The sequence below is a fragment of the Aedes aegypti genome, chromosome 1 (genome assembly GCF_002204515.2).
Source record: "Aedes aegypti strain LVP_AGWG chromosome 1, AaegL5.0 Primary Assembly, whole genome shotgun sequence".
In the NCBI taxonomy this organism is placed as follows: Eukaryota; Metazoa; Arthropoda; class Insecta; order Diptera; family Culicidae; genus Aedes; species Aedes aegypti.
Window position 1 is genome coordinate 55209573 of NC_035107.1, and position 20881 is coordinate 55230453.

At 36.9% G+C, this 20881-nt stretch overlaps 2 protein-coding genes across 3 annotated transcripts in view; both read right to left on the bottom strand.

Moving 5' to 3' along the window:
- Positions 1 to 18691, bottom strand: part of LOC110679299 (heat shock 70 kDa protein cognate 2) — a 34225-nt gene extending 15534 nt beyond the window's left edge. Inside the window, exons 1-2 of one of the 2 annotated variants that reach the window (XM_021853640.1) lie at positions 18568 to 18691; positions 9182 to 9388 (exon numbers count right to left, since the gene is read on the bottom strand). In XM_021853640.1, coding sequence (XP_021709332.1) covers positions 9182 to 9355 — 174 coding nt within the window. In that variant the 5' untranslated portion in view covers positions 9356 to 9388; positions 18568 to 18691. Of the gene's footprint in view, positions 1 to 9181; positions 9389 to 18561 lie in introns of both variants that reach the window. The other variant, XM_021853696.1, reaches the window with a different exon arrangement.
- Positions 18692 to 18999: 308 nt separating this feature from the next.
- LOC110674420 (small lysine-rich protein 1) lies at positions 19000 to 19758 on the bottom strand. Its single transcript, XM_021838659.1, has 2 exons — positions 19368 to 19758; positions 19000 to 19309 (listed from the first exon to the last, which is right to left on the bottom strand). Exons 1-2 carry the CDS (start codon positions 19644 to 19646, stop codon positions 19241 to 19243), a joined length of 348 nt encoding a protein of 115 aa, XP_021694351.1. The 5' UTR covers positions 19647 to 19758; the 3' UTR covers positions 19000 to 19240.
- Positions 19759 to 20881: the final 1123 nt, after the last annotated feature.

The following is a 20881-nucleotide window of genomic DNA, read 5'->3' on the forward strand; positions in this document are numbered from 1 at the left end:
TGATGGAAATCAAACAATTTTTAGATTCTGTGGTTATTTTTATATTGCAGTAAAATATCATCAGGTCAATGTACGTACATCTGAAATGATGGTCACTCCTGGTGAACACTTCACGCATTGAACTGTGAACTTGATCAGGAAAGGTGCACCAAATGGGAGCAACTTGGTGCGCTTTGGCAGAGCGAATTCATGGTTTTCTTCGATCATTAGGATTTATGTATGAACACATAAACACTTGTGACATGGATTACGACAGGCACGGTGATGATAAACACCATTTGTCTCCAATTTTACTTGTGTTGTTGAAAACTGTGAAACACATCCAACCATACCGAACCAAGAACCATATTTTTCAATTTTTGTTCAGCCATAGTGAACTGAGTGCTTCATATTGTTTTATGAAATCCAATTACATCGTTAATTTTTGATGATTTACTAGTATATTTAATCTCGGTGTACTTATTGAACACTGTTAATCGCATGTGAGCGATAAAAAAAATAAAATTATCGTCCGCGATAAACTAATACAGAAAGAGACTTTAAAGTTAAAGAGGAATAAAGATTTTGGCACTTGGTGCGGTTTAGCCAGGCTATCGACATCGATGAAGAAACCATCTTCTATGGTGACAGAGGGCTCGATTGGCTTGTCAGATAGATCGGGCCCGGGACATCCTGTCTACTGCAAATCGCTGCAGTTTATATAGGGCATGTCCATTGCCTGGGTTTAGGAGAACCCCGACCAAATGATATATGCAAAGTACAAAGCCACCACCATGACTGAAGCAGTCCAAGTTGGTGTAAAAGTTACTAATCAAATTGTTATTGGATTACGTTTTTCTAATGGATCCAATAAATAATACTTTAAATATTTTTAATTGGAATGCTCGTTCTTTGAATGGTAAAGAGGACGAGCTGTTTATTTTTATTACAGCTAATAACGTGCATATAGCAGTTATTACTGAAACCTATTTAAAACCTGGATCCAAACTAAAAACGATCCTAACTTTTTTGTTTATCGTAATGATCGTCTTCATGGGGCATGTGGGGGAGTTGCAATCATCATTCATAGGCGTATAAAACATCAACTGTTTACGTCATTTGAAACTAAAGTTTTTGAAACTGTAGGTGTTTCTGTTAAAACACAGCTTGGTAAATATACTTTCATAGCTGCCTATTTGCATTTTCAATGCTCTGGACAGCAATTTAATTTGCTCCAAACTGATCTGCGAAAATTGACTCGCAATAAGTCATTTTTTTTTGTCGTTGGTGACTTTAATGCCAAACATCGGTCATGGAATAATGCTCAAAGTAATTCCAACGGCAGAATTTTATTTGATAAGTGCTCTTCAGAATATTTCTGAATTCAATACCCTGACTGTAGTCCTCTTCTAGAAATCCATCTACGATTGTTTTGGTCTTAACAGACTCTAGTCATCTTTGTAGCCAACTGATTACTCATGCTGATTTTTATTCTGATCATGTCCCTGTTACATTTCAAATATCCCAAGATGTTGAGAATCGCATCCTTATCAGCTCCGCTTTCAATTATTTTCGAGCCGACTGGAATATATAGGAAACATATATTGAGTCTAATCTTGATGTTAACATTTCTTTAAAAAACAAAACTTGATATTGACAATGCTCTTGAAACTTTAACAAATTCCATTGTTGAAGCTAACGGCATTGCAATTCCAAAATGTGAAGTAAAATTTGAATCCGTGATTATAGACGATGATCTTAAACTCTTGATCCGTCTTAAAAACGTGAGGAGAAGGCAATTTCAACGCACTCGCGATCCTGTCATGAAAATTATATGGCAGGATTCGCAGATAGAAATCAAGAAACGTTTTTTACAATTGAGAGACAATAATTTTGAAAAAAAAAATCAGAATTGGACCCTGGCTCTAAGCCCTTCTGGAAATTACCTAAAACTTTGAAAAAACCTCAGAAGCCAATACCGGCATTGAAAGAGGAAAACAAATTAATACTAACTAATTTCGAAAAAGCTCAAAAACTTGCTATGCAGTTTGAAAGCGCGCATAATTTTTATTTAAAACTCACTAGTCCAACTGAAAATCAAGTTACTCAGGACTTCGAAAGCAATCTCAACTAAGAAAACGTTTTTGAAAATTCATGGGAGACTGATTTGGAAGAAGTGAGAACTATTACACTGTTCGACAAAAAATTTTTTTTGGATGGATCAGGAACGCGTTTATACGGGTCTTGAAGTGCAAGAAAAGTATAGAAAGAGGCCGTTTTCAAATGATTTGCAGCACCCCTGGATTATTTTTTGATAAAGCTTGAAAATTTGGCATTTTTAATCACAAAAAGTGTAATAAGCAAAATATCAATATCTTTTTAAATTCAATTATACAAGCATTGAATTTGTCAAATCAATATTTTTTAGCACTGGATGACTTCAGGGAAACGTGCACCATTTCAAAAGAATATTGGCATCTATTTTGTATATGAATTTGGAATATTAACGATCATTAAGCAAGTACGTGAGGATGTGCACCATATAAATACTACTTTTTTCTATTTCACACATCTGGTTCATTATATAATAATTATTATAGGTTCAAGAAGAAGCTTGGTTAGGATTTGATTCTTTGCTCCATTAGATAAAGCAATGAGCAATGGAGTCCAGTAACATTTGATTTCAACAAGGATACGACGACTACGGAAAATTTATGTGTCTGTTATATTTATATGGGCTGGTTGGTCTAATAAACTCTCAGCAGAAATACAAAATTGATATAGGTTGGACACTGACATGTAAGTGGTCTTACATGCGCTAGCTGGTTTATCAGAAGACGATGTCTGTAAAAAAATGTGATAACATTGTTATTTGCGATTTCTAAATATTTCGATAGGTTTTCATTGAAAATAGTTTACTTATCGTGAGATTAATTTTCATCAGAATATCCTTACAAAAATTACAGAATAACAGAAAATAGCAATAAATAATTTAGTAATCAACATTGTCTCATTTTTTGCGAAAGCCGCTCAGGCAGGCATGAGCTCTTTATGATTCAGTTTGTGCACAATGCTTATGATTTGTGAAAACTGATTTAGTGGTAACATGCCTGCTTCTTACTTGTAAGATGAAACAATTTCTGGTTAAACCATTTCCGATTTTTTTTATTTTTTTATTCTACATTTCACATACTTTTCGGCAATTTTAATCAAACTTTCAGTTTTGAGATTTAGAATAAATTTCACAAAAAATTGTGATATAATCTAAATGAGTAAAACACTTTTTTTATGTCTTCCTGTTTAATGAAAGAAAAACAGACTTTACGTGAAGTTTCGCAAAATTGTTTATCATAAATGTATTGATAAATTGTTTCTTCATTTAATCGAAAAGCATTTTTACTCATTTAGAGGATATGGGAATGGGGGTTCATAAATGGACACGTTTGGCCTCATAAGGGCAACGAGTTTGAAATTAATTTTAATGGTCGACTTCTTTATGTTTCCAATATGCTTACAACTAAACCCATTGAACAAGAAACTAACGTTCCATTTGAAAGTTTGATTAAAATTGCCGAAAAAAGGTAAAATGTAGAACCCAAAAAAAAAAACAAGATTTGGAAATGGTTTAACCAGATTTTTTTTCATCAGGCATGTTACCACTTAACCAGTTTTCACAAATGATTAGCATTGTGCACAAACTGAATCAAAAAGAGCTCATGCCTGCCTGAGTGGCTATCGAGTGGTGTCACAACAAAGGTGAAATTGTTGATTACTGAATTGTTGGTTGCTATTTTACGTTAGTCTGTAATTTCTAGGGATATTCTGATAACAAATAGACCTCACGATAGGTAGGGTAAATCGCCAAATGTTGAACGGTTAAGATAGACGTTTTAATGTTATTTGATTTTGATGGAAATTCTGATAGAAAGGTTGCTAAAAAAACATTCAACACCGTAAGCGATTGTTTAACATTATTCCTGTTACATTTTTGGTACTGTAATGTCCATTTTGAAATAAAAATAAATATATTTAAAAATATAGTTCTACACCCAATTGTTGAACACATACATAACCCATCTTATCCTAATGTTGAACGATTGTCGCTAAATGTTGACCGCTTTACTCCCGCGTTCATTCAACTTGCAAGTTCGCGCTCCTCGTCGGTTGTGAGGACAGGGTAAGGTCCGCAAACCACTTTCCCTGACCACTCTGGGCTGAGACGGAAGTGGATCGTCCCCTTCGGCACTCTATAGACTTCAGCGGCTTCTGCTAATGTACATTACCTTCGACATTACAGCATCAATCGCGAGATTGAGGTTATACTCCGGATAAATCGGCAGCCGATGCGCAATTTCAATCATGATGTAAACAAACAAACGGTGATGGCATTGATGCCATAGTGAAGATAGTGAAATTCGAAGACAGATTCAGGATATAGCCAGGGTTGCAATTAATTATACTTTACTGAATCGCGTTTTTTCATCATTGCAACAGACACCATTATAGGATTTTTTAATAATAATTATTCAACAGATATTTGAAGCAATAAACAATACTATATTATGTAATGCAATATTCCATTTCAATATAGGTGTTTGCTACGAAAATCAAAAATCTGGCAATACTGTCGATGAAACCAAGACTGTCATGTTATGCTAGTGTTCAACAAATGGAAAATGTACGTGAAACGAAAGTGCAATTGAAAAAGTTTTTATGTAATTAATAGGTACGAGTAAATTGTACGGATGTTTAGAAAATAACTAAAGCAGACTTTTACTGATATCGTGAATAGGTGCTTAACCCAATATACGTAGTATGTTTTACTACACAGCTTATTTCATAACAGCCCCAGCTTAAGTTTTTTTTCTAAGAGAATTAAAATTTTCGTTTCACCTACCGATAAAAATGTTCAATAAATATTTCGTTTAAAAAATTAATGTGCTAATTAAATTTTTTGTGTCCAATAATACAGCTAACTTACAAAATAATCTGTATAATTTATTGAAAATGTTTAAAAATGGTTCAATATCCTGTTTTAACATGATTTCTACAGATCGTTCAACATTTGGGTAGCGTTCAACAATTAGCGAATTACCCTAATCTATTTTTAATGAATACGTATCAAAATCTTTGGAAATCGCAAATAACAATATTGTCACATTTTTCATAGACTTCGCCATCAGTTCCTGATAAACAGACTAGCTCATGTAAAACCACTTACATGTCAGTGTCTAACCTAATTTTGTATTACTGCTAAGAGTTTATTAGACCAACCAGCCCATATAAATATAACAGACACATAAAGTTTCCGTAGTCGTCATATCCTTGTTGAAATCAAATGTAACTGGATTGCATTGCTCATTGCTTTATCTAATGGAGCAAAGAATAAAATCCTAATCAAGCTTCTTCTTGAACCTATAATAATTATTATATAATGAACCATAGGGGAAGTGGTGGTAAAATGAACAGGGGTGGTAAAATGAACACCTTGCCTTTTATCAAGAAAAAACAAATCTCGATAAATTTTTATCACGCACGGACGATTTATAGCATAAATCAGAGTGTTCGAGTTGAAACGTAGGTCAATTGATGTGAAAAAATCAACGAAAACTAAGCTTTGAGAAAACCACGTTTGAAAATTAGAACTGAAGTAACTTTTAGCTCGGAAGACTTGAGGTTTTTCAGTGAGGTGAATATCGTTATGATATGAGGTCAAATCTGATACCTTTAGAATTCTCTTTGAATGGGTTTCAATCATTATTGGATGTATTTTTGGTGGGGCAATGAAAATTTTCAGAAATATTTGTTTTGCTCACGTTTTTTGCATGATGTTCATTTTACCACCAACAGCTGTTCATTTTACCCACATAGTGCAGGCAAAATGAACATTTACATCATATTTTGCTAGCGACAAAAATATGTGAAAATTCAGCTATTTTAGTCTGAATTCGTGTTGCTGCTATAGATAACATCCCTGTTTTCGATGTTGTGGGATAGAACTGTACAAATTCCTCGTTTTTCTATCAGAAACAAGATGATTTCCTTAAGGTGTTCATTTTACCACCCCTTCCCCTATGTGTGAAATAGAAAAAAGTAGTATTTATATGGTGCACATCCTCACGTACTTGTTTAATGATTGTTAACATTCCAAATTCATATACAAAATAGATGCCAATATTCTTCTGAAATGGTGCACGTTTCCCTGAAGTCATCCAGTGCTAAAAAATATTGATTTGACAAATTAAATGGTTGTATAATTGAATTTAAAAAGATATTGATATTTTGCTTATTACAATTTTTGTGATTAAAAATGCCAAATTTTCAAGCTTTATCAAAAAATAATCCAGGGATGCTGCAAATCATTTGAAAACGGCCTCTTTCTATACTTTTCTTGCACTTCAAGACCCATATAAACGCGGCCCTGATCCATCCAAAAAAAATTTTTTGTCGAACAGTGTTATTAAGAAATTCAAAAATATTGAAGCCCTTCGCGACGATGAAATTTACTACATCCTCATCAAGAAACTTTCAGAGAGTAGCTTATCATTCTTGATTGGTATATTTACCAAATGTTTTTAGTTGGTATGTTTTCTTGAAAAATGCAAAAATGCCAAGGTTGTGCCAATTTCAAAACCGGACAAAAATCCTGCAGAAGCTTTCAGCTATCGTCAGCTTGCTTTCCTCTATCAGTAAACTTTTTGAAAAGGTCATTTGGGTCAGAATGATGTTCCACATCAACGAAAATTCATTTTTTGCCAATGAACAGTTCGTATTTCGCCATGGACATTCGATCACTCATCAACTTTTACGTGTAACAAATTTGATCCGTTACAACAAATTTTAAGGCTATTCTACTGGCCTTATTCTTCTAGACATAGAAAAAGCATTCGACAGTGTTTGGCATGAAGGCTTGATTGTAAAATTATAAAACTTTAATTTCCCAACATACTGTGTTAGAATAAATCAAAGTTATCTGTCAAATCGTACACTTCAGGCTAATTATCAGAGCTCCAGGTCTGAAAGACTTCCTGTAAGAGCTGGTGTTCCTCAAGGCAGAATTTTGGGACCAATATCTATCTATCTATATAAATAAAAATGGAGTGGTGTTTGTATGTCACAAAATGGCTTGCAAACGGGCCACCATATTTTGACAATTCTTTCACTAAAGTGTTCGTGAAGTGTTCCGACGTGTTTGTGTGTACGACAAGTTCAGAATATTCGCCGGGAAAGTCGAAATAACGAAAGTGAACGGAACTATTATTTTGTATGAGACGTTTTAAGGCGTTTTTCAACAGCCTACTTGATGGCAAGACGAAATTTGCCGGGACCACTAGTTATACAATATTTTCACATCTGACTTACCTGAGTTACCTCAGGGATGTCAAAAATCCTTGTTTTCGGATGACACAGGCCTCTCCGCACAAAGGACATAGCCTGCGTGTAAGTTGTAGGAGATTGCAAAAGAGTTTGGATATTTTTTCTTCATACTTGCAAACATGGAAGCATTCTCCCAATGCTTCCAGAACTCAACTAATAATATTCCCACATCAACCTTTAAGTAGTTTAAGTAGACATGTTGTTATTATGAGAGGAGTTTCAATAAATTGGTCAGATGAAGTTAAGTATCTAGGGCTCATGCTAGATAAAAATTGAACTTTCAAAAATCACATTGCGGGCATTCAAGCCAAATGTAACAAATAAGTAAAATGTCTTCATCCACTTTTTTACGGAAAATTAAAACTTTGTCTTAATAATTATTCTCTCCATTTTGTTCTGTCAAGAAACTTGGTACAAAAACAACTAGTCAGCTAAGAGATCAAGCTTTGTTAATGTTCTTAGCTTCGAAGAATTTGGATTGTGAAAAGATGGAGATCGAACACTACCCGAGCAGAAGAAAATAACTACTGAATATCAAATTGAGGTATTCCATACCAGACAATTTCAAATACTTACAACCTGAATGAGGTATGAATGAGCCCTGCATAAGAGGTAAAATACCTCAAATAATACCTCATGCATATTCTACAAATACCAAGCTGATAACTAGATCAGGTATTGTAATACCTAAATAATACTTGATGGATTTGCATATGAAAGTGAAATTTTTCAATACCTCCAGCAGTCCTCAATAGCTATCGAATACCAAAATGAAGTATTTTTAATTGTTTTTCAAATACCATTATAATACCAAAATGAGGTATTGACAACTGAATAATACCTAATTATGGTATGATACCAAAATATGGTATGCATAAGTTATTGGGGAGTTATTTGTTCCTCCTCGGGTAACCATGAGTCATTATAGAAAAATAATTTAACTAAACCGTTTGTTTTTTCATAGTTTTACAAATGCCCAACCACATAGCAACGTCATGTCAACATGTGTAAGTCATTAGAAAACCTCGACAACCTGGGGCATCTACTGCTTCAATTTCGGTACAACACCAACAAACATTTGTCAACCTGAGAGACAGAGAGGGAGTTCGTCCCCAATCAAAACGCGAACAGAGCAGGCTAAGGTCAAACCGCACCGCCTGTTTTGGATCGGCAGAGAAGAGAATACGATATTTTTGGAATCCCGCGCTGTTTAGTCCATCAACGCATGCACCGCAGAAGCCATGGACGATGAAGCCATAAGATGGAGCTCCAAATGGCGTGCGTGGGAAAATAGGGAAATATTTACGGCTTATTGAGTGACACTTTTAATTAGACGAGGTGCCAAACATTGATGATTGGACGAGATGGGACCAGTTTGTTGCGTGCGAGCAAAACGGTACATACAAGGAAACAAGCGTCATCAACGCAAAATATACGCATAAGCATTGACAAAGTTCGCGCGGTTGGTTTGATTTTTTTTGGCTAACTTGATCGTGATGCGGAACGACATGTGTTTTGCCTGTTGTTTATACGCGATCCGAGTTGGCCTAGTCCTTTTAAGGCGAAACAATTGATCGGAAAGATAGACGTTTGTGACAGCGCAGTCTCAGCGTGCGCCTTAAGTAAGTTGTTCAAGTTGACTGCGATCGACCTATCGCCATATTGGACAAACTTATGCAGTGTAAATAATATGTCATCGAATTACTTCAGGCCGGTTTCGATTACTGTGCGATCGTGTTTGTCTTGATAAGCAAGGTGTCTCCGCGCTTTATGAATTGCAAATCACGGGGTCTGGGTTTGCCATTTTTGGCGGGATATAACTCACCTGATTCTTGGCAGCATCGCCAATCAGCCGTTCCGTGTCGTTGAAGGCAACGTACGAAGGGGTCGTCCGGTTACCCTGGTCGTTGGCAATAATTTCCACCTTGCCATGCTGCCAAACGCCGACACAGCTGTAGGTCGTTCCCAAATCGATTCCGACGGCCGGTGTCTTGCCCATGTTTCGCACTCTTTTTTCTTGTTTCTTCCAAACCTGTTGAAGCAACAAACACACGAAATTTGCAATAATAATACTAGGCAACACTGGTTCACATTCTTTTGATTATTTGCAATGGATTCAATAGATAGTGGCCCGTTGACTTTAAATCTGTACTCAGAATTTTAGTAACACATTTAGTTGTTTAGATAAAAAGGATTTTATTTTCAAAATTTTATCGTTTTTGTTCCAAAGCAAACGATTATCAGTTTTTAAAATCATAGTTTAAATATGTTATATCCGTTAATTGAGCTGGAAAAATTGCTAAAGTTGTTGCAAGAATATGCTCTTTCGTATTATAAAATACAGTGATACCTCCATGAGTCGATGTTCCATAACTCGATATTGACTCATGGAACCATACTAAAATCAAAATTTCATGGTTACTACGATGGTCCCCCCAAACAGCTTTCCAAAGCATTTGTTTCCACGACTCGATATTTCCATGAGTCGATGGTCCCTTCACATATCGACTCATGGAGGTTTGACTGTAAAAACAAGAATTCATTAAACATTTTAGAACCCAATTTTTCCAATAATTGCCCCGGGAATGTTAGGGACCGTTCAAATATTACGTAACACAACAGGGGGAGGGAGGGGGTCTTACATAGTGTTACGGTCCATACAAAAAATTAAAATTTCCCATACAAAAGCTGTTACGTGGGGGTGGAAGGGGGTCTAAAATTGAACAATTTTGCGTTACGTAATATTTGAATGAACCCTTATATGGATCATTTCAATAATTTATGTAGTAAATCTCTTGGAAACTTCTCTAGGAATTTCACCAGCAATTTTTTCCAAGATTTTTTCAAGAACTACTCCAGTTTTTCTATAGGGAATCATTTTAGAATACCTCCGCGAATTGACCAGCGATGCCTATAGGAAACACTACTTCGATATTCTGGGAGTTATTGCAGAAAAATTATCAGAGAAATCCACAATGATTTTTTCTAGGAGTTCTTTCAGAAAACATTTCGGAAATTCCTTTAGGATTAACTCATTGAACCATTTCTGGGCATAAGAAATTTCTCTAGAGAATTACTACAGAAGCTCTTCAGGGAGTATTTCCCAAATTTACCCAGAAGTACTAGGTAGAAATCCTTGGAAATTCCTAGAAAAAAACATCATGGAGAAAGTTCTGAAGCATTCGGCGGAGAAACTGTTTTAAAAATTATAGTATATTATATCACTTAATTTATATAGGAACGTTCTTGCAGAAATACGGAACGTTCTGAAGAATTTTTAGGGAAAATACTGAATAAACTGCCGAGAACTCCTAGAGGAATTTCCAAACAAATACTTATAGGAACATCCACAGGAAATCGTAGAGCAGAAATCCTTCAATAGAACCTCCTAGATAAACTTCTGGGTTTGCTTTCGAAGGAACTCTTGGAAAATCTTACGGAGCTTCTGAATGAACTACTGACAGAACTTCCGGGTAAACTACTCGGAGAATTTCCGGGGGAAATCCTAGAGATGCTTCCTAAGGGATTCCAGGACTGGTAGAACTCCTACAGCAACTACCATAGGAATTTTAGGAGAACTTCTTCAGGAACTCCTGCAGAAGCTTCCGAAAGCATTTCAGGAGAACCTTCCAGAACTATCATAAGAATATTTAGGGGCACTCCCGAAGGAATTTTTAAGGAACCTTCATAAGATACCCGCTTCCAGATAAACTCCTAGGGGAATTTTCGGAGGAATTTGTTGTGAAACTCAAACTGGGCTGATTTCTTCACCTTCGCTTAGGGAGCAACTTCCTGAAGAACTCTCTTGATGAAATCGAAGAGGATCATCCGGAAGATCACCTAGAGGAACTTCCGGAGGATTGTGAAACTTTCGGAAGGAATCCGAGGAACTTTCAGAAAAAAAAACCTTTACAGAAACATATGAATTAGCTTCTAGAGGAAATCCCAGGGGATTTTTTTTTCGTATGAACTGCTACAGGAACGTCCAGAGGAACTTCTACAATAACTTGTGGAAGAACTCCTATAGGAACTTTTAGAGGAACTACCGCAGAACTTCTAAGCGAACTTCCAGAGGAAATTCTAAAGCAACTTACAGGAAAAAAATCCTGTAGGAACTTCTGGAAAAACTTTTAGTGCAACGTTGGTATAGGAATACCTCCAAAGTTTCACTAAAAATTTAGATTTACTCCTTCAATTTGTCCAGGGATTCCTACAGAGGAATTCTCCTGGAATTTTTCCAGGGATTCCCTCAGGAATTTCTCCAAAATCCACTTCGAAGATATCTCGAGGATTTTTTTTCTTATGGTCTTAGGAAGGAAATAGGAGATATTTTCGAGAATTTCTCCGGGTATTCCAGTAACTCCTTCAAGGTTTTCTTGGAAGATTTCCCCAAGAAATAATTTAGATATAACCCACCCGGAATTCCTCCAGAGAAAACACCAAAAATTCTAACAAAGATTCATCCAGGGATTCTTCCGAAAATTGTCGCTGAGATTTCTTCAGCATTCACCAAGGCTTCCTCCAGGAATTCCTCATTCAAATATCTCCAGAGATTCCTCCACAATATTCCTCATGAAAATCCTTCAGGGATTTCTCAAGGAATTTCTCTAGAGAAAATACGCCTCGAATTCCCAACGGATCCTTCCAACGACTCGTCCAGAAATTTCTCCCTCAGAAATTCCTCCAAGAGCTCTTCCTTCAGAGATTTCTAAACGTATTTCCCTAGTTCAGAGATATTCTCGAAAACTTCTCCAGGGATGACAGTACTTTCTCCAAGGATTTCCTGAAAATATTTCTCCATGAAATATTTCAATCCCTGTAGAAACTCCTACAGGGATTTCTCGAAATAATTCAGACAATTCAGTAATTCCTTTGAAGATTCCATCTGAACAGATATCTGAATTCAACTTCTAGAAATTCCTTATAGGATTCCTCCAGAAATTCTTTCTGCAAATTTTCTTAATTTCCCTCCCTGAATTCCAGCAATTTGTCCTAGGATTTTCTCTGAAATCACTCCAGAAGCTCCTTTAGGAAGTTCTCAACGGACTTCCTTAGGAACATTTCAATAGGAAATGATTCAATTATTTTATAAAAAAAACTCGTCGAAAATTTCAGATATTCCGAAAAGGGTACACCTGAGACATTTCCAGAAAAGCTCCAGGGATTCTTCCAAGAAATCCCAAAGGGACTCCTCCAGTGTTCCAGCATTTATTTAAGGGATTCCTCCACAGAATTCCTTTAACTCTTTCAGGAATTTTTCAAGGAATTACTGTAGGGAAATTTCAACGCTAAATAATTACTTTTTTTTTTCAAAAACTCATGTAGCGATTTCAGTAATTTCTCCAAAGAAATCACCTTGAAATTTCTTCAAAGATTCCTCCAGAGACTTTTCCATAAATCCGAAAATTTTCTGGATTTTTTCAAGGGTTTTCCTCAGGAATTTCTCCATAAGCTACTTAAAGTATTTCTCAGAAAAAGAAAAAAGAATTCCTACATGCCTTCCAGTATTTATTGCAAGGATTTCTTCAAAGATTTCACCAAGAAAGAAATTCAGATACTTTCCAGAAGTTCCTCCAGGAATTTCTCCGGAGACTCCTTCGAGGATTACCCCTGGGATTTCTAGCATAGTTTCAACAGTAATTTCTCCAGAAAATTCCTTCAATGATTCCTCTAGAAAACTGTCTTCTTCGGAGTTTCTCAATGGATTTTTTTCAGGAATTCTTCTAGGGCTTCCTTCAAAAACTCAAGGATTTTACCTTAGAACTTTTGATAAATATTATTTTTTAAACCAGCTCCAATGGGACTCCAGGAATACCTTCAATACCTAACTCTGCCATGGATTCCTGCAGGGATTATTCCAAGTATGATTGCAGAGATTTCTGTAGAAAAATCTCTACAAAGATTTTTCTAGAAAATTCACTAGGAGTTCACTCAGGAATGTCTCCAGTGAATCTTTCAAAGATTCCTCAAGTAAATTTTTTACTGGGATTTTCCCAAGAATATCTTCAAGGGTTCTTCAAGGAATCATTCCAGATATTCCTCCGGAAATTTTTCAAACGATTTATCCTGATATTCTTTCAGAGTATCCTTCAGAGACTCCTTCAAGGATCCATCTAGGAAAAACTCTAAAGGGATCCTTCCATCCTTAATCAGAAATTCCTCCATGGGTTTTTTAAAGGATACTTCAGGACTCCATTGATTTCTCCAGGGTTTCTTTACTGCACTAATTTTTTGATGGATTCCTCCAGGAATTTCTTAAGAAATACCTCCTAGAAAAGCACTACTTGAATTACTCCATGGAATTTGAAAGGTTTTCTCAGAAATTTCTTCAGAGTTCAGAGTTCTCTAGAAATTTTTCCAAAGATTAACCATGAAACCCTCCAGGAATTTTATCATAAAATGTTCTAAGAATTCCTCCAGGCATTACAGTAGAAAAATCTGTACCTAGATTCCTCTAGAAAAACCCCTTCATGGATTCCTCCAGACATTTATCCGGCGATTTCTCCATGAAATCGTCCAAGGATTATCCAGGGATTTCTCCAGGGATTTTTTCAGAGATGCTTCCAGGGATTCCTTTAGGATTTACTCAGATAATCTATCAAAGAGTCCTTCATCAATTAACCCAGGTAACTTTACATTGATTGATTCAGCTATTTACCAGGTAAACTTTCAGAGATTCCAACAGGAATCTCCCCAGAGATTGCTTCAGAGATTTATTCGGGTATTCATCCAAAGACTCCAGCAAGATTTTTGCAAAGGATGTTCCAAAGAATCTTCCAGAGATTAGGCAAGGATTCCCCAAAGGATTCTCATAGATATTCTCCTAGAGATTACTCTAAGGGTGCATTCATGTAATACTACGGAGATACTAGAGGGGATCATCCAGGGATCTCTAGGGATTACTCTAAGCATGTCTTCATGATTTTTTTCAAAAGGTTTCTCCAGGGATGGCTTAAACAATTTCCCCAGCGATTCCTCCAGGAATTTTTCCAAGGGCTTTTTAAAAACTTGTTCAGCATAGGAGTTCCTCGAGCAATTTCTGAACAAATTCTTGGAGGAATCCCTGGAGGTCTTAGAGAAATTTCTGATTATATTCTTGGAGGAATTTATGAGAGAATTTCTAGAGGTTTTTGTACAGAAATTTTCCGAGGCCAATAACGAATCTCTGAAAAAAATCTTGGGGAATTTCTGAAGGATTTTTCGCAAAAAAAAATATTTGGAGTGAATCATGAAATGGTTTTCTTGGAGGCATTCTTGGGAGAATTTTTGAAGGAAAATCTTGTAGTAATTTATTGTAGAATCTCTGGTGGAACCTCTGAAGAAATTCCTGCAGAAATCGCTGGAGAATTCTCCTGAATAATTCCTGAAGGAATCTCGAGAGACCTACCCGAGGAAATTTCTGCAGAAATCACTGGAGAAATAACAGGAGTAATTCTTTAAGATTCCTGAAGTAGTTCCTGGATAAAGCTAAGTATTTTTGCAGAGATTTTCCTGGTGGAATCCTTGGAGATTTATCTGGTAAGATATCCATAGGAATATCAGGAGAAAACGTTTGAATAATTCTTGAATAAACACCTGAAAGAATCCCTGGAGCAATCCCTAGAATAATTGCTTAAAAAGTTCACGGAGAAATCCCTGAAGAAAAATCTCAGTAAAAATTATACAGGAGTAATCACTCGCAAAATCTCTAGAAGTAGAATCCTTGTGGAGACCCCTGGAATAATATTTGGAGGAAACCTTAGATGAACCAGACAGAATTCCAGAAAGAATTGCTGAAGGTATTCCTGGAACCTTGTCGGAACCGTTCTAAATCTAGTTTGTATTGAATTTCTGGCAGGTAATCTTTGGAGGTAATCTTTCCTGGAGAAATCTCTGGAAGAGTATCTGGAGAAATACCTGGTGGAAACATTGGATATATTTCGAAAGAAACTCTTGATGGAATCTCTGGAGTTTTTCCTGAAGGAATTCCTCGAAAATGGCAATATTTTTCAGTTACCCTCGGCTGTTTTCCAAGTTTGTAACTAGTACGACGTGCTGCATTCATTTTCATGGTGAGAAAAATTTTATCAAATGTCATGAAAAAGAGATAGAAAATTGGGTCGGAAACAAGGGTGGTAAAAAGGTATTGCGGCAAAATGAGCACTGTCGTGGAATTTGGGAAATTTTGCATTCTCTCAACGCCTTACTTATATACCAATTTGAAGCTGAGAACAACTTGAAGTCTTGAATACCATTGACTTTTATACCGTAAAATATGTGGAGTTCAGAGTTGGCAAGTGGTAGCCCCACGAAAAACCTTTCATTCCATTCAGTAGAAGCATTAGCCGACTGTTCGTGTGACCAACATCTAGTTTGCTACGCTCTGACAGTCTGAGTACCGGGTCTATAAGTGTCAAATCAAATTTTTCAACCATAATAAAACATTCTCTACAACATGGCACTAAACAAACAATCAAAAACATCAATAGTAAGTATTAATAAAATAATTATATTTTGTGATAACAGCGCCACTAGCGTTCTACTACTTATATTTCTATTTTCCATTCTGACGTGACTATAGGAGTGAGACGTCAAAGTTGTGCCATGCCTACTAGATCGTTAGATCGATGCTAAATTCTCGGAGTTCTTTCAACAGTCTTTTGATTGTCAGCCATCATAACAGGGTTGGAGGCCAAGATCTGTGAAAATGTTCATTCAGTACTACACAATACAGTTCATATACAATACAGATTTCGTGCAGTGTATGAAATTTTAATGAAATATGCATATTCTCAGAAAATTAGGCGGTGTCCATTTCGTCCCGTGTGTTCATTGTGCCCCTAATCCCCAAAATGACTTGTCGAATGATGCTGATTTGTTATATTATCATTTTTTTTCTAATTTGGCCTAACGGAAACGGTTATGGGTATTCCGTTATGTTTGTTATGTTTGTGCGGCCTAGATTACCGTAGCAGTAAACATGCAGCTTTTCAGCAAGATCCAGATGAATGGGTTCGAACTTCGAATCCCATCGGTCGGAGATTTTTTCGAGTTGCATTGCGTTGCGTCGCGTATTAACGGAGTATTTCGTAGATTGCATACTGGAAACTTATTCCAATAGGGCCCTAAAACCAAGCCTAAAACCCTGTCCTAATTTTAGTACCGAACGTTTAAGTTAAGGCCAAAATCACATGTCTACTTAATTTTTAAATGATTTTCGTTAATTTCACTTCAAAAACCATTTTTTACGATTTTTGAGATTTTGTTACACCCCTTGGTTTAAACTCAAATTATGGGTATATTTTGTTTTCCGTGTCCCTTCCGAAATGTCAGATAGGAACAACCCCAGTGTTAAAACTAAAAGCCCTTTGTCATTTTTGACGTCAAGGTGATCAAAAGTGGTAAGGTTCATAATTGGAACCTCTTTTAAAATTAAAGTTTAAATTTATTTTAGCCGTTATTTGAGTTGGAAAAATTTCTAAAGTAGTTGCAAGAATATGCTTTTTTGTATTCTTAAATAAAAACAAAAATTCATTGAAAACTTTAGGATCCAAATTATTTATTTTGGTTAAAATAGCTGTTCAATCAGAAGTAATAGATGAAAAGACATTACAACTTCCATTGCCGGTCACGCCCATCTTCTCCGTTACGAGGAAAGCGAAGGATAATGATGATATGACACCTACTTAAAGAGAGGTCAGTGGCTCATCGACGCCCTCATAGATGTCAAGAAGTTGGACGATATTGAAGGAAACTATAGCGAGTGCTACGGCCGGATTTAAATTGTGGGGATCGATGTTGCTAAGAAAATTAATGTCACTCCATGCGCGAGTCTTCCAGGAATGGGCCACAGGTATTTCCACCTTGGGTCTTAGCTAAAGAGCTTTGGTTTAAGCGCCATTGCTCGCTCTCTTAAACCAGAAAACAAATTGACCCTACCCTCCGAAAAAAACCTAGTTGCATTGAAAATATTTTTTTTAGATTGGAACGAACTCACAAAATCCGATCTAAGCATATAATACCGTTTGTCACTCGACTGGTTATCTCCAAAAACAGCGCGCTGTTGCTTTGCATGAAAAACGATGTTATCCTAGAGGTTTTCCCACATGTGTTGTACAAAATACAACAGTGCGACCTTTGAAGTGTTACTGGCCAATAAAGATACGGTTTCCACAATAATTTTCATTCACTTTGGAAGGTTAAACAATTGATTCTAGTTTCATAATAATCACTCCTACACCTAGCACAACCATTATAAACGAAGCGGTTTCCACAATTTGAAACGTTTTTTTTTAATATACGAATGCACTTAATGGCATTATCACATGCTACAACTATCAACTAATGTAATTTTTCAACAGAACCACACTTATCACATACGAAAACTATCCGTGTGGCGTAGCACCAGCCGAAACACCATCGTGCAAAAATCCATCTCGCAGAACGCGAAAAAACGTGACAGGCAGTTGAAAACACAACCACGCGGCCTACTCCGACGGAGATTTTTCCGAGTTGGGAATTTTTTTCGACTTCTACTTAGAGTGCCAATTAAAAATTAACCCAATCGCCATAAACCCAATTAACATTAAATATGAAAATTTGTGACATTGTTCTATAGTTTTGAAAAAAAAAATAAGGAAAAATTTAAAACGTATTCGAAGTCAGCGATTCCATTGTAAATGATCAAAGTGCGCAAAAAAAGTTTTAATTTTGTCGCCTGATGTAACCCGACACTTCTAAGAGGTGTTTACGAATATAAATGCAGTGCTCTAAAAATATTCATGTGCCAAAATATCCTCCAGTCGGGCGGAAAAGCGATGATAAATCTTTCCAAAATTTTCTTCCCACGCGCGTGCAAGAAAATCGCTCGGAACCACCGCCCCCACCAATAATCCGATTCTGTCTATTTTCGTTGCACCATCCACACCGAAGCTGTGTTTTCTCAACCGTATTCAATGGAAACAGGATCATTCTAGATCAATCGCTCTAAATTCCACTCTGAATGCAGCCAAATCTTCTCACAATTACGCATTCCCACAATTAATCATCAATTTGCGATCGTCATCGCGAAGCAACCACTTTGATGTCCTTATTTGGGAAGGCTCTTGTTAGCATTACTAATTAGCCTGCTCGGATCGACGCCGGATCGATCGCCACCACACCGAACCATAATTCAATTAGACACTTTCGGGCAATTAGTGCATATTTTCACCGGGGGGGTCTTACACTTGCCTTAGAGGTGGACACTTCACACGGGAACTGGAAATGAAGCACCAGTTGGTTTCTTTTCGCTAGAAAGCAAATCACGAGATCTGCACCGGACAACCGCGACGAACAGAGTACAAACTGGGCGCCGTGATCACACCGCTTTTAAAGTGATTCTCTCACGATCACGATCACCAGGCGTCGTCGCCGTTGTTGGCGTGTGAGCGAAAATCTTTTTGGAACTGCAAATCTCTGGACTGTGTGAGATGTTCTCACTGAGTGATAGATTCAGTTTTGAACAATATTTAAAACAATTTTAATAATTTGTTGAAAAGTCTCCAGATTTTGATACGAGATTTAAAATTATTATCAAACATTATCATCTTCGAATATTGTCATCTGTCTACACCGACAAATTTGAATCGAAAGTCTCGCTTTGCGACCAAAACAAACCACATGTTAATAGCTTATCGCATTTTTATTAACATTCCTCCATTACATTTGTTTCTATACACAGTACAATATTTGTACGAACACTATTCCACTAAATTATCACGTTTCATTGAATCCATCAACGATCGCCTACGGTTAGGCTATCCGCCGTACGCACGCTTTCGAAAACGAATATTGTCTACAGAGCGCATCAGAGCATGATTTTGCTTTCGAACATCAGTTTCCCTGGGCAACGCGCGATCACCATTTATTTTTTGCCCTTCTTTTTCTTTTTCTGCCCCTCGGGCCATGCGAATCCTCGCGATTTCAGAACGTCCTGGAAAATTAAGATTGCATTAGATTTTAGCCAATGAAATCTACAATACGCTTCAAACCTGGATGTTATGACACACATAGTACGCGTTCTCCATTGCGGCTTCGCTGAACAGATCGCCCTGAAACTTGGACGATCCCTTGCCCTTTCCTTTTCCCTTCTTTCCTTTGCCTTTCTTCGGCTTGGCTTCCGATTCCTCTTCGTCTACTTCGTCATCTTCGCCACCACCTCCGGCGCTCGAACCTCCACCACCTCCCCCTGCACTACCGCCAGGAGATTTATCTCCCGGTTCTTTCGCACCCGGCTTTCCAGCAGGCTTCTTCTTGCCTTTTCCGCCCATTTTTCAATTTTTTGATTTGGAAGACACTTTCTTCCAGTTTACAACACAATAATCCTGCGTTTATCGATCCAACAACGTCCAAACGCTCGAAATCGGAGCAAGCGCCTCGTTTCTATGGAACCCTATGGTTTCTACTATGGTTTCTCCCGTTTCTATGGAACCCATAGACTTCCAGGTTCACCGAATTTCGCAAAGGAGCGCAATACAGTTTCTTATCTCGTCGCTTCTTAGCAATGTTTGGACAATTTATAGCGTATCTTTCCAGGTATCGGCCGATGTTGTAGCACTTGTTCTTGGCTTCTGTTCTGTGGGTATCACCCTTAAGAACGTTATCGGGGTTCCCATTTTCATTCATACACAACGTGCTTGATTGACGTGCGAAAATTATCGGTCAAAGTCCACTCACGTGGGTTTTTGGGCACTTTCGTTCGATTACTTGTCAATGAAGTTCGTCTGTGGCGATCTGAAAGAGAAACTTTGTCTTCGTCAATGATTGTTCCTATTCTCGACAGAAATCTGGTAAAGTACAATAGTCAAGAGTGTCTGTTATTCAAATGTGCCAGGATTTCTTTCTCACAAGAGTGAAATCATTTGAGATCTGTCAGTAGAAGCATTAACCTAAGAATGCTAATATCGCTACTGTTCGTGTTACCAACATCTAGTTTGCCACGCGCTGACAGCTTGAGTACCGGTCCTCAAAGTGTCAAATAAATTTTAAAATCATCCACTACAACATGTCATCGAGAAAACAATGAAAAGATACAGTTAAAGGTGATAATAAACTAATTCAGTTTTTTGAGAACAGCGTCATTAGCATTCTACTACTAATATTTCTATTGATCTGTCTTATTCATGTAACGGTTGAGATTTACATGCGAAATCACTCACGCTGATGAGCTCTCAAAATGTTTCATTGATAAGATCCGTCTGAAAACCGTTAATTTTAATTTGGCTGATGAGATCAGAAGGATTTACAATAATTCTAGTAAACATTCTAGGAAGTAACGCTTTCTATGAGAAAACTTTGCAAATTCAAGATAATAAGCCAAACGAACGAGTGAACTCATGCTTGAATTTTGGCTATGTTTCGTGCGACTAACAGACATGTGAGAATTTGGTTTCTTTGCATAACTGCTCACTAAATGATTATAGTGCTAGCGTAAAATTGTCCCCTGATCCTACCTTCAAATTTTGTTTCTAGTAATACTGGAATCAAGTAAAATACGAGAAAAATC

Bases quoted from the DNA above. Each gene is read 5' to 3' on its own strand.
- LOC110674420 (XM_021838659.1), bottom strand. From the start codon at position 19,646: ATGGGCGGAAAAGGCAAGAAGAAGCCTGCTGGAAAGCCGGGTGCGAAA. The intron at 19,310-19,367 runs GTTTGAAGCGTA...TTAATTTTCCAG, and splicing joins ATGTGTGTCATAACATCCAG to GACGTTCTGAAATCGCGAGG.